The sequence below is a fragment of the Rhinoderma darwinii genome, chromosome 3, assembly GCF_050947455.1.
Source record: "Rhinoderma darwinii isolate aRhiDar2 chromosome 3, aRhiDar2.hap1, whole genome shotgun sequence".
NCBI classification, from domain to species: Eukaryota; Metazoa; Chordata; class Amphibia; order Anura; family Rhinodermatidae; genus Rhinoderma; species Rhinoderma darwinii.
Genome location: NC_134689.1, coordinates 7128300 through 7142839, shown reverse-complemented (window position 1 = coordinate 7142839; position 14540 = coordinate 7128300). Strand labels below are relative to the sequence as shown.

The 14540-nt window shown below is 46.1% G+C and overlaps 1 protein-coding gene across 3 annotated transcripts in view; it reads left to right on the top strand.

Moving 5' to 3' along the window:
* RASSF8 (Ras association domain family member 8) overlaps positions 1-12600 on the top strand; it is a 62044-nt gene extending 49444 nt beyond the window's left edge. For all 3 annotated transcript variants that reach the window (XM_075855779.1, XM_075855780.1, XM_075855781.1), the window contains exons 3-5: positions 4579-5468; positions 7978-8116; positions 9697-12600. In XM_075855779.1, coding sequence (XP_075711894.1) covers positions 4579-5468; positions 7978-8116; positions 9697-9818 — 1151 coding nt within the window. In that variant the 3' untranslated portion in view covers positions 9819-12600. The remainder of the gene's footprint in view (positions 1-4578; positions 5469-7977; positions 8117-9696) is intronic.
* The last annotated feature ends 1940 nt before the right edge of the window (positions 12601-14540 follow it).

Genomic DNA, 14540 nt, shown 5'->3' with positions numbered 1-14540 from the left:
ACTACTGGGGAAGTGAAGGCAGGACTGCAGTGACTACTGGGGCAGTGAAGGCAGGACTGCAGTGACTACTGGGGAAGTGAAGGCAGGACTGCAGTGACTACTGGGGAAGTGAAGGCAGGACTGCATGACTACTGGGGCAGTGAAGGCAGGACTGCAGTGACTACTGGGGCAGTGAAGGCAGGACTGCAGTGACTACTGGGGAAGTGAAGGCAGGACTGCAGTGACTACTGGGGAAGTGAAGGCAGGACTGCAGTGACTACTGGGGAAGTGAAGGCAGGACTGCAGTGACTACTGGGGCAGTGAAGGCAGGACTGCTGTGACTACTGGGGCAGTGAAGGCAGGACTGCAGTGACTACTGGGGAAGTGAAGGCAGGACTGCAGTGACTACTGGGGAAGTGAAGGCAGGACTGCAGTGACTACTGGGGAAGTGAAGGCAGGACTGCAGTGACTACTGGGGCAGTGAAGGCAGGACTGCAGTGACTACTGGGGCAGTGAAGGCAGGACTGCAGTGACTACTGGGGCAGTGAAGGCAGGACTGCAGTGACTACTGGGGCAGTGAAGGCAGGACTGCAGTGACTACTGGGGCAGTGAAGGCAGGACTGCAGTGACTACTGGGGCAGTGAAGGCAGGACTGCAGTGACTACTGGGGCAGTGAAGGCAGGACTGCAGTGACTACTGGGGCAGTGAAGGCAGGACTGCAGTGACTACTGGGGCAGTGAAGGCAGGACTGCAGTGACTACTGGGGAAGTGAAGGCAGGACTGCAGTGACTACTGGGGCAGTGAAGGCAGGACTGCAGTGACTACTGGGGAAGTGAAGGCAGGACTGCAGTGACTACTGGGGAAGTGAAGGCAGGACTGCAGTGACTACTGGGGCAGTGAAGGCAGGACTGCAGTGACTACTGGGGCAGTGAAGGCAGGACTGCAGTGACTACTGGGGCAGTGAAGGCAGGACTGCAGTGACTACTGGGGCAGTGAAGGCAGGACTGCAGTGACTACTGGGGCAGTGAAGGCAGGACTGCAGTGACTACTGGGGCAGTGAAGGCAGGACTGCAGTGACTACTGGGGCAGTGAAGGCAGGACTGCAGTGACTACTGGGGCAGTGAAGGCAGGACTGCAGTGACTACTGGGGCAGTGAAGGCAGGACTGCAGTGACTACTGGGGCAGTGAAGGCAGGACTGCAGTGACTACTGGGGCAGTGAAGGCAGGACTGCAGTGACTACTGGGGCAGTGAAGGCAGGACTGCAGTGACTACTGGGGCAGTGAAGGCAGGACTGCTGTGACTACTGAGTCGGTTTTTTTTTTTTTTTGGTTTTTTTTTATCGTTTCTATTTATTTATTTATTTATTTATTTTTTCCACCATAAAAGTGCAGCTTTGAGTCGGTGCACAGAGGACCTCATTATCCCGGGCGGCCTCACCACAATTTCCTGTGTCTAATTATTTAAAAAAAAAATGTAAAAACGTCCTTTAAATGAAGCTTCCCGGCTCATCCCCGTCACATCTGTCTCCATTCAGGAACCGAGCGCTCGCTGGATGCGAAAATGCAATTAATTAAGTTCCTATAAGGACTCGGAGTAACCGTTGTGTTCATATTTCTTCCGTGAAAGATCGAATGAATCACCATTTTCCACATAAAAGATGCAGTTGGACGTTTTTACTTAAAGGGATTCTCTAGAATTTAATAAAACTTTTGTAGTCCCTGATGTTTACAGTGCTGAGCAGCTCAGTTTGGGTTGGGCTTGCAGCATGATTGACAGGTCTTCTCTAACAGGAAAGACCATATTATGCCACAGTCCTGCGCTGGGCGATCAGTGCACCGTTACCATGTATATATTCTGGGAGTGGGTTTGAGTGTTTTTGGATATAATCCGGGCCCGCGACCTTCGCCCTCTCTCCTCAGGATGTGTGTTTTTCTTAATTTAACGGTCCGGGCTTCAGAGGATTATTGGCGGGTCAGTGGGGGAAGGGGAGGCGGAGTTTCATCTCGCAAAATAATTACTCGGCTGGAGGGGGCAACCTGTGACCTTCTGTGACCCCCCCCCCCCCCCCCCCCCCACACGTAATCCATGCTGGGCTTCAGCGAAATGGCCACTTGTGTAGCATGGAAGGAGTTTATATCAATACTTGTGTGGCGTGACATGAATCGCAGTGCGACTCCATGGGAGTATTCATGGAGTAGCACAACTTTTTTATTTTTTCCTTAAAGGGGAATTTCGCCAAAAAATTAATCTTCTGATCGTCTCCTAAATCGGGCCCAAGTTTGTCGATCGTGTGTAGGAGTTCAAGGAGTTGAAGTCTCTGATCATAAAACACCCTTCATTCCTATAGGATGCAATGGCCGCTGCGTATAAAGATTTGGCCCACGGAGATTTCACCATTTCTTGGGTCTGTTCCCAGCATTGGCCTGTAAATCAGAGAAACCAGAGCTCTCCTGATAACACGGATATTTTTTTTGGGTAATGAAATATTGCGGGTTATTTACCAGAGACCGACTTTGAAGAGCAAGTATTCCTTGGGAAGAAGCCTATAGATGGCTTCTCCAGGAGTAAATGGCTTCTTTCAAAAACAGCGCCACACCTTTCCACAGGTTGTGTCTGGTATTGCAGCTCAGTCTCCCATCACTGCAATGGAGTTGAGGTGCAATACCAGACACAACCGATGGGCCGGTGTGGCGCGGTTTCTGGAATAAAAGCAGCCATTTATTTTTTAATCTGGAAAATCCCAATTAAATGAGGGACGCCCTGTCAAAGCTGGAGGGCGCAATTATTCCCGCTAAATGCCCCCCTAACCTGCCAAGCAGGGGGCCAAAAGTAGTAATCACCCTGCCACCGTCTCCTTCGAATTAAACACTTCCTGTTTCTTAGGAGTCAGGGCTGCGGGCAAGTGTCAGAAAGGAGGCTCCCTGTGTAAGAGCCGCTCCCGCGCTGGCGGACCTGGCCCGTCAGTGCACTACATGGACGCCCATTGTAAGACCATCCCTTTAGGGGAGGGTCACACAAGGAAAGGGGAGGGGCATATTTTTTCTATGGTGACAACCACTTTCTTTTTGATAGAAATGAGAGGTTGTCATAGCCCCTCCCTGTTAAAAATATTATTTAAAGGTAAATTCCAGTCCTTGAATCAGAGGGGGATCATTTTTCATGGTTCTTCCACAATTTTTCAAGGTCCAATCCCACCGTTTTATTGAAGGGTCAGATATTAACCCTAATTCACCATCCGTGTGTGGCCAAAAAGATGTGACCCGGAGGTGGACTTCCCCTTTAATTTCTCAGTATTACATGGGCAGATCCCGACACCCGCCATTTTCCGTCTTTTTTTTTTTTTCCCCCGCTTCTACAGAAGACGCCAATATTTCCCACACGCAGTCTGCTCCATCTGCCGCCCGCCGTGTGTTCAAACATCTTCTCTGCCGCCGTAGCCGCGCTGACTTGGCTGTGCAGAGTATTTGTGTATAAGAAACGGCAATTATTGGAGCTTTGCCTCCGTTTTGTTGGACAGGATTTAATTTTGAAGGAATTCTTTATTTTGTGTCATTTCTTAAAATTTCCATATTTATTTTAAAACAATTTTTTTATTTTTTTATTTTTTCCCTGTCTACATATTTTAAATATTGTAACAATATCCGAGTTATTTAACCAAAAATAAAATACAGAACAGAACGGTCGCACAGGCAATAAAAATATATATAGTCACATGACTTGCATCTCCTTTTGCCGCTGCGTCACAGTAAAGGCCAATGAGCCGTAATAATGAAATTGATCGTTGATCCCCCCAACTAATAGACACATGAGATGTAGTTTGTGATTCAACAGCGCCATCTACTGGCAAGATTTTTGTGGGTTTTTTTTATATATCGTAGGAGCTGGGATTTAAAAGTAAACTCAACCTTTGCATGTTTTGTGTTGATTTTGAGTCTCCTGTTTTCTTCTCCATTCACATCCAAAGCTAATTTCAGAATTGTTCCGATTCCCTGTCACCAGAGAGCAGTGCATCGTGGGAGCTCAGATAACTGTTCGGTTCACATTTGCGTTGTGCCGTCTTTTTTTTTTTTTTTTTATAACCAAAGCCATGACGTTGTGCCGAATCGGTTGCGCAACGGACCGACCCCGTTACCTTGTAATGGTTCTCTGTCGTTTTGACAGCAAAAGTAGCGCGGTTTGCTGTTCTGTGCTGTCAAAAGTGAGGAAACCTTGACAGAGCCCTGAATGCAGATGTGACGATACCCTTAGAGCTAAGCTGTTTGGTCACATGTCTGACAACAGAGTGGAGCTACGCTGCAGTCTGTTACCAAGGGCAACCAGCAGAATTTTGAAAGTGGGTGGAACTACCAGGTAAGCATGGGGAGGTGCCGTTAGTAACGACTGTGAATGATAGAAGGGGACAGCAGGAAATTTAATGGGAGAAGTAAAGTGGTTGTTGTGTTGGGGCCTTGTTCTAGGACTTTCTATTGGGCCCCATCGTCACTGAAAGCAATCAGAGGTATGAAAGGAAAAAACTAAGTATAAATCCGCTTTTTATAAAGATTGAAATGAGAAAATTTGGCTTAAAAGTGGTTCCTACATTTTTTTTTTTTTTGCAGGCCGCACCGGAAGATACACTTTGATAGAGAAATGGAGAGACTCGGAGAGGCACTTGGCTCCTCACGAGAACCCGGTGATCTCTCTGAACAAGTGGGGACAGTACGCCAGCGACGTGCAGCTTATTCTGAGGCGCACCGGCCCGTCTCTGAGCGAGCGTCCCACGTCGGACAGCATCGCCCATGTGCCCGAGAGGAACTTGTACAGGCAGAGCCTGCCCCCTCTGGCCAAACTCCGCCCTCAAAATGAGAAGTCCATAAAAAGGCGGGAACCAAAGAGGAAATCATTGACTTTTACCGGTGGAGCCAAAGGACTAATGGACATTTTCGGTAAAGGCAAAGAGTCCGAATTTAAGCAAAAAGTCCTAAATCACTGCAAGACGACGGGCGAAGACTTAAAGAAGCTCATCCGCTTACAGTCCGAAAAGCTGCTGACCATCGAGAAGCAGCTGGACTCCAGCGACGCCGAGGTGCGATATTGGGAGCAGAAGTCCAAGACCGGCCTGGAGGACGAAATCGGAAAGTGGGAGCAGAAGATCAAACGGAACGACGTGGAGATCGAGGAGGACGAGTTCTGGGAGAATGAGTTTCAGATCGAGGTGGAAAACGAAAAACAACTCCAGGAACAACTCCAGGAGATGACGCAGCGGATGCTGCAGTGCGAGAACCAGCTGAGGGACTATCGGAGCCAGATCCACAATATAGAGAGCGGGATCGAGGCCGAGAGGTTACAGATGGTGGTGCAGGAGTCGCAAATCAACGAGGAGATCGTCCGGGGGAAGATCGACAAGATCAAAGGAGAGATGGAGACGCAGGGGCAGGAGAGCACGCGGCTGGAGAACGGCGCCAAGGCGGTAGAGCGGTCTCTGGGGCAAGCGGCAAAGAGGATATTGGTGAGTCGCGGCTGCTGTTCGTTTTGTCGTGTGTGGGGGGGGGGATTAGGGGGGGATATTCGATGAGCTCGGTTATAAATCTGTCAATCGGGGAGCTAAAGGACAACCAATCTGATGCCATTCCAGCTCCCACAGCTTTTCCAGACTGCTGAATGGCAGAGATGCCTCACAAGAGCAGGAAACTCGGGTTGCAATGGTGGCCATATTGGTTGTCACCTAGAGTGTTTCCCATTAAAATCCTGTAGTCGTCTTCACTGAGATTGTTAAAGGAAATGTCCACTTTTTAAAAAAAATTATAATTGTTTTTTTATTGCTCCAATACATCTGAAATGAAGGTAGTCTTGATTACAAATCTCCAACCGTTTTGCGTATGCAGAATTAGACTACACATAGCTCTATCTAGGAGCTGTAGTCACGTGTTACTCCCTGCCCTCTGCCCCCTCTCTCTATAAATTAGCAGGAAGAGGGATCAGAGGCTGGCTACAAACAGGATTTTGTTTACAGCTTCTATGCGTCGCTATGGTTACAGACTACAAACAAGCAATGTGCAGTCTGACAATGCAGTCGATCTTCCTAAGGGCATGTTCACACGACGGCGTCCGTAACGGCTGAAATTACGGGGATGTTGTCAGGAGGAAACCTCCCCGTAATTTCAGCCGTACCGGCATGTGCAGGCGCTTGAACGTCGCGTCCATTACGGACGTAATTGGCGCTGCTTTTCATTGGAGTCAATGAATAACGGCTCTAATTACGCCCAAAGAAGTGACAGGTCACTTCTTCGACGCGGGCGTCTATTTACGCGCCATCATTTGACAGCGGAGCGTAAATATACGCCTCGTGTGAACAGACAAACGTCTGCCCATTTCTTTCAATGGGCAGATGTTTGTCAACGCTATCGAGGCGCATTTTTCGGACGTAATTCGGGGCAAAAACGCCCGAATTACGTCCGTAATTGGTGCGTGTGAGCATACCCTTACCCTGATTCGTGCTCTACTGTATGCTTATCCACCTTTTGCTAGGGGACAGATGGAAGAGAGTTAGGGTATGTTCACACGGCTTAATTTCAGCCGTTTTTCGGGGGCGTAGACGGCTGTAAAATACGGAAGCTTAACGCCTCCAAACATCTGCCCATTGATTTCAATAGGAAAAACGGCAATTCGTTCAGAGAGGGCGGTTTTTTACATGGCCGTTTAAAATTTTTTTTTAAAAAAACGCCCCGCAAAAAATGCAAGTCATTTCTTGAGGTGTTTTTGGAGCCGTTTTTCATTGGGCCAAAAGACAAAAACGGCTGCGAAAAAAACGCTTGATGCTTAAAAAAACGGCTGAAAATCCAAGGCGGTTTTCCCTTGAAAACCGCTCCGTATTTTACAGCCAATTTTTTTTTTTGTTTAGTGTGTGAACATAGCCCAACATGTGGCTGCGAGATCCGACTACGCTGGTTTTGTAGTCTGTAACCATGGACACTGTAAGCACAAAATGGCAGGTGATTTTTTTAATAAAGACGATTTGCAAAGTTGCTTAAATTTGGTGGTTGTAAAGATGGACATACCCTTTAAGAATTCTTAGTCGTCACATAGGTTTGTAGCCACATCGGTCATTCAACAGACCCAGCGCTGAATACATCTGTTTTGAGGTTAGTGGGAATATAATCAGCGGTAAGTCCCCTACTTTCTGCTTCTGTTGGCTCCTCTACAAACATTTTGTCTAAGGTCGACTTCTAAACGCAAAAACACGTGACCACTTACGTGGTGTCAATCCAGATCAACCTGCCGGCACCCTGACCCCAATGAAGCTAGAGCCTGCGCCTTAAAGGGGGCTTCTAGAAAAGCCTTTCATGGCGTTTCATTTAGAAACGTTCTATAAAGGTGTGATCTGTGCCGGCCGCGGAAACCTCCACCCGTATGTATATAGGAAGAAGGGGTTTCTCCATCAACAATCTGGGTGGAGTTGTAGCTTTGCCTAAATATGAGATGTGAAAACAGCCAGACTTGGCGATATACGTATACTTAAAGGGACTCGTATACTTAAAGGGACTGTCCACCTTTTCACACCATATCATTTTTAGGTACCAGATTCTGTGCGGATTCATTTCCTAATGAGCTCCGACTGATACAGAGCTCCAAATCCCCTGCATAGACCTAGTTACATGACACAATTCGGTCTCCCTGCAGCCACCACTAGAGGGAGCTCACTGCGTACTGTTGAACTCGATAATAAAATAGTATGCAGTAAGCTCCCCCTAGTGGTGGCTGCAGAATGGCATCTTTTACCTCTAAAACTTTAAAGTCTGACTCCCATTATGCCTCGGCGTTTTTACCTGGGAGGAGCCGTCTCTTCTGCCGCCCCCTGGTGGGTAATGCACTTTGTATGAGCTGCCAGGAGGATTGAGGGGAGGGAAGTGAGAATGGGCACTCGGCCCTTTTTTGCCTCACTTGTGGTGGTCACGTTTCATGCTGATTTAGTATACTGTACACTTCTTTTTTTTTTTTTTTTTTTCTCCTCCCTCCAGGAGCGAGAGCAGGATCTCGAACAGTTAACCAAAGAGCTCCGGCAAGTGAATCTCCAGCAGTTTATCCAGCAGACGGGCACCAAGGTCACGGTGCTTCCCGCAGAGCCCAGCGATGCTGAATTCTCACAGCCGGAAAAAGGTACTTACTGTAGGTCACCGTGATTGTGCTCAATATTTGCAGGGCGGCCATATTGTCCAGCGTGGGCCGCACAGGTTCTCGGTAGAAGCCATATCCAACTACCTAAGGCTTCGCATCTGCACTGGATCCGTCACCATTGAAATCAATAGTGTTGAAAACGGATACCTATGGTTTCCGTCAGGGTCCCGTTCTGACGGAAAGTTCCGTCGGAACGGAGCCCTGACGCAGATGTGAACGAAGCCTTACACCGACCTCAGTGTATTTGAATGCACACAAGGTTTCCATGACAACACTGCACCTGATCAGAATAGGACTTGTCATAAAGTTCTCTCAGTAGTACAGCCTCAGGCTTTACGGCCTGTTCATTTTACATGAAAAAAATCTCAGCCTAGAAGTAAGACGTCAAAAAACAGTTGTCACATTTTTAATGTGCAGGAAAAAGGCTTTTTTTTTATTTTGTGCGTTTCCCTTAAACGGTAACTAAACTTTCGAAAAACTTCTGACATGTCAGAAGTCTTGATCAGTGGGGGTCCGAGCACTGAGATCCCCACCGATCGCTAAAACCAAGTGGCAGAAGCGATCGATCGGTGGAGTGCTGAGCCACTTCATTTCTGATCGGCTTTTCTCGGAAAACCAAGCAGTTTTGTACGGACTCAGACGAGCACTTCTGCCGCTTCGTTTTAGCTATCGGTGGGGGTCTCAGTGCTCGGACCCTCACCGATCAAAACTTCTGACATGTCAGAAGTTTTTGGGAAGTTTAGTTACACTTTAACTCTGTTGACTTTCCAAGAAATTGGTCCATACTGGTCAACTCTCCCGGTTTTACCTGGAGTTACCCTATTTCGGCTAAAAATAGGGCACAGGGGCTGCAAAAAAAAACAAAACAACAAAAAACGGCATGTATATTTATCCTCCTTGTCCCCAACTCCTGCTAGTCTCTGGGTACCGCTGCACTGGGTTCCAGCACTATCCGGCGTCATGACGACGTGTGCGGTGGTTCAAACAACGTTCCAACGCTGGAAGGCGTCAGGACCCAGTGCAGCGGCGCGAGCCGGGTAAGTATATAGTCTGGGGTCTGAATATAAAAATTTTCTGCTGTGGGGTATGAAATTTAATATAGTGGTCTGATAGTAAAAATAATAGGGGGTCTGAAAATATTTAGCCATGAGGTTTTAATATAAGCCACACCCCTAGAATAGACCACTCCCATTTTGGCGAGTCTCCCTGTGTACGGCTCTCCTATATTGGCGTATAAGCGCTCTTAAATTTAAGGGAATGTCTTCTCTGTAAAGAGCCATTTATATCTAGATCAATTACACTTTTAAAAAAAATACTGAAAAACATGTTTTTTTGGGTTCAATAAATTGATACTTGTTTAAAAGCAGTACCTCTAGTGGTCAGTAGGCGTCACTATTCTTATATACGGTATATTTTGTAAGGAACATATCCAACAATGTATTGCCATCATATACAACTATAAGCGCCTTGTTGTGTTGTCACAAACAGTTTTTATTTTTATTCACTTTTTGTTTTTTTGTTTTTTATTCACTTTTTGTTGTTGTTTTTTTTTGCCTGGTCAGAGCCGGCATTCCAGTCGGGGTCTCTAAAACGGCCCGTGACTTCGCGGCAGCTTCCGAGTAACCTACGAATCCTCCAGAACGCCTTGTCCTCAGGCTTTAACCCCGAGGGCATCTACGTATAACTACGCCTTGCTCTCGGACGGACTCGACGAAAGGCCGACCGCGGAAGTTTCTCCCATTTCCACAACTCCTAGCGAGTTCTCCTCTTCGTCACTCACTTCAGGCTTTTACAAGTCCTGAAACATTTCCTCCCCCCTCTGCACCCGGAGCCATCGTTCTTGTGACTCTTCACGAGGAAAACCAAGATGGAAACCATCAACAAGTATCAAGCAATATGACATTGCTGACGTGTTCACCTGAGGTCAACTTTTTTTTTTTTTTTAATACTATTTTTCGAGTATTATTTCATATAGAATGACAGACGGGCTGGAGATGTTCTGCGTCTACAGGAGGGTTGATAGTGACATAAATCTATATTTTTCCATCGGCTTATGAATTTTGTATTTCCTACCAATGATAAGACGATAATGTATTTGTTGTATATTTTATGTTCATGTCCAGTATTTCATTGTATTTTTTTATTTTCTTCTCAATCACCAACCGGAACAGTGTTACTATGAAGCACGTCGAAACTTTCTTAAGTTTGGTAGGGATCGCAGTATTACTCGTAGTTTGCCGGACTATCGAACAACACGAGGCGACACTTCCGACACCATTCCATGTTTTTAGGTTCGCTTCAAATTTTTGGACCCCCAAAATGGTGGGGCTACTCAAAAAGAGAAGTGGGCCGCAGAAACCCAGGCTAGGTGTGAAGGGATCTGGGCGCATCTACGGATCATGGTAGAACCCCAATTTTTGGAATGACTTAATGGGGGGACAAGACTTGTAAGGTCCATGGGAGGTTAATGTTACAGGGTGCACTGGGGTTTAGGATTTTTTTTTTCTTCAGAATTTAACTAAATCCGCGGCATCAACCACAGTCCTGGTTAATGTCTGATTAGTCTTGAGACCACTTACTTTTAGGGTGGGGGCTATAACCGCCTATTTTTCTACTTTCCGCACATAGAATTTATTAACAAATATCTGAACAAAAAAAAAACCCACAATGGGCCTCTTGCATAAAAACAAAAAGTGTCAGCGTTGCCCATAGCAACTGGCCAGATCACTTTGTCTGTGATGCTATGGTGATACCGACACGGTTTGATTGATTTTTTTTTTTCTGTTTCCGAGAGGCCAGTAGGTCACATTACGGAGGGCACTTTAATTCACGTAGTACTATTTTTTTTTTTTTTTTTTTTTTTTTTTTTTACACACTTTAATGTCATTCAGAACAATCAGGGTCACCGATAAAGAACAATATACAGTAAAGTCCCTTTAGTTTGGCGTGATCGGGACCTGACTGCTCAGGAGGTATTCAACCCCGACCCACCTGGCACCACCCGCAAAACTTTTTAGACTCCCTCACTTTGGCACGTGTATAAATTCTTCCCCAATCAAGGTCAGATTTGAAGTCCGAATCCTGTCAAAATGGCGGAAACTACGCCAGAACCCTATTGACCCTATTATAAGTCAATAGGATTCATCAGGCGCCAGTGGATCCGGCAGTGCGTTGATAGTGGGAAAAACGATACAAGTGTGGACTGATCCGATGTTGGTAGATCAAAGGCGAGGCTTGTAATTGGTTTTGTGGTTATTGAGATTCCAGATGATCAGATTTTCCGTACAATCAAATGCCGGATTACAGGACTTTTACTGTAAAATTCCATGCAAAACAAACAGCCAGCGGCCTCTGGATACTTTTTTTTTCCATTTGTCGGTCACTATAGAATGTAGTTCTATACATTCACGTGTATGTTTTGCCAAATAGCGGACCATCTGCGTACACCTCTCCGTATCCCGGAGACACTCGCCAAAGGTTCGAAGCATATTGTGGTTGCGAATGACAACTGAGTGATCGTATGGTGCAACGGATTGATAAGGTTTGGGAGGTCGGAACGCAGACACGTTTTGTATGTGTATTTTTAGCAAGTTTTTCACATTTATAAAGAAATGGAGAATGTTTGTATTCTATATCCCTACAGCTTTGCGTTGCCACCTGTGTTTTTCTTTTGTCTATACACTCGTCAGGCCGCCATTTTGTGGCGATGAGCGATTTTAAAATGTCTGCCTTTAGGGTCTGCAGGTAGTATTAAGAATGTTCACTTTATATATGGGAGTTGCTGGTTACTTGTTTGTATGGTCAGATGTATTTTTTTTCTATTTATTCTCAAAATAAAAATGGAGTCAGTTACTTCATAGACTAGGCCTCATGCATCAGGACAGCCTCAGGTTAATGGTAGCCTGGTTACCCATAGCAACCAATCAGAATCCAGCTTTCATTTGTACAGGGCAGTTTGAAAAATGTTAAGCTGATAGCTGATTGGTTGCTATGGACAACATGGCCACTGGTTTTTATACACAAGGCCCCAATTGCACTCAGACAGACAAAGCTGAGACTTGTAGTTCCCCTGCCGGCAGGATCACGGCCATTTTTCTTTTCTCGGTATCCATTGCTTGTAGCTGCCTTAAAAACCAGCATTCCCATCTTAACAATTTCCTCTATCGTTTAGAAAACTCAACCGTGGTTTATTGAACAATATACTATTAAGGTTTTGTGAAATTTTTTGGGTTTTGTAGCAAACGCCGCCACAAAACTGCAATGTGTGGCCTCGTCCTCAAACATAAACTGTATATGACACGTTAAAGTATTAGTCGGCCTGACGAGGAACGAATGGCGCATGTTACCTATTAAGTGTCGGTGACTGTGTGAGAATTACTGAGCAGACCATGGCAATAATATTTAGCAGTATACGGCCGGATTCACGTGCGATTGATTTTTACTTTTTTTTTTTTTTTTTTTAAAAACAACATCTCTGGTAAAACACAGCAGGTGAACCGGGTCTGATGGGCAGCGCATGTCTACATTAGTGGCAGCCATTTTGGGATGCAAATAATTATGGCGACTACCGGATATCATGGTGGCCTATGTTCACATCATGTCGTATGCGTGTTTGGCGTATACGCGCACATGCCTATAGGTTCCAATAGCCATAAGTTTCCCTATATCTAGATTAGAAATTTCATTAAGGGGCGGACTAAGGCTTCATTCGGATGGGCGTTGGGACTCTGTCGGCCCTTTCCGTCAGTGGGACCCATGAACGGAATCCAAAATGGAACAAACGGAAACCGTAGGTTTTTGTTTGCATCACCATTGATTTCAATGGTGACGAATCCGGTGCATATGGTTTCCGTTTGTCAGATGTGAACGAAGCCTTAGGCTCTGCTCACACTTTTTTCCTAATCCTGATGGATTGGGGGTCTGGCAGGTTCTTGGTGGGATTCCAGTTTTTCCCTCTGGTCAGACTGCGCAATTTTTGCCCTCACAAATTTCCGTAATAGGTCACCTCCTATTAATATTAGGTCAAATGAACAAAATGGCTGCCGCTGCTGGATGTGGATCACTGCGCATTAATTGAAGGAAATATATATATATATATATATTTTTCCTAATGAATTCTGAATGGACTTTTGTGCTTTCTGATTGGATGACGCTATATACCGTATATTTAGGTGACTGCGACTTTGGACGTGCTCAGAAACTGTGAATGAACTTAAGCTCTGCTTCGATGCAAACTGTATTATATGTAATTATCTATTTTCTCTTAATATTATCTATTTTCTGATTTTACCCACAAATTGTTAATTATTGTTATGAAATGCAAAAAAAAAAAAAAAAAAAAATTGGATTTGTTGCTTACAATATATTCCCGCACACATTGGGAAGTCGGTCTCCTGTCTTTATTACTTCGCTGGAATCTACGAAGATGAAATGCATCATGGGTACTTGGATATTTGGGTAACTTATTGCTGGATACACAGAAATCTTAAGACCCAGAGCAAAACTCACAATTTGCCCCGCCCACCACTGAGCGGTTTTATTTTTTTATTAGCGCTAATGTCCATCGTTATTTCGTATCCTGTATTTGTAGCGGTCGGAGCTCTGTTTTTCACACATAGAGCTCTAAATCCCCCAAGCCGTGGAATAAAAGGAAGATGAACCCTGTCCATGTGTCTTATGAGGCCATATGGACATTGTAGAGAGGGTGTCGTCGCCCCCCCCCCCCCCCCCCCCCCCATATATATGAGAAGATGCTCTGGCGGACACGATTCGTCCATGTATTAAGTGGTCGGACATTCATCTGAATGGCGACCATGTTGGGCAAACTCAGGATTACAAATTCATACTATTTTCGCCTCATTCCCGCTACCCTCTGGATTTTAACACTGCGTGTATTGGCCTGCACATATCCATCAGCCGAGCCCTTTATATTAAAAGCTGTAATATAAAGGGCTCGACATGTAGCATAAAAACCGCCATAGATAGTGCCACACACTGCCTCTTTTAGATAGTTCCACGCACTGCCCCCGGTAGATAGTTCCACGCACTGCCCCCGGTAGATAGTTCCACGCACTGCCCCCGGTAGATAGTGCCACGCACTGCCCCCGGTAGATAGTGCCACGCACTGCCCCCGGTAGATAGTGCCACGCACTGCCCCCGGTAGATAGTGCCACGCACTGCCCCCGGTAGATAGTGCCACGCACTGCCCCCGGTAGATAGTGCCACGCACTGCCCCGGTAGATAGTGCCACGCACTGCCCCCGGTAGATAGTGCCACACACTGCCCCGGTAGATAGTGCCACACACTGCCCCCTGTAGATAGTGCCACACACTGCCCCCGGTAGATAGTGCCACACACTGCCCCCGGTAGATAGTGCCACACACTGCCCCCTATAGATAGTGCCACA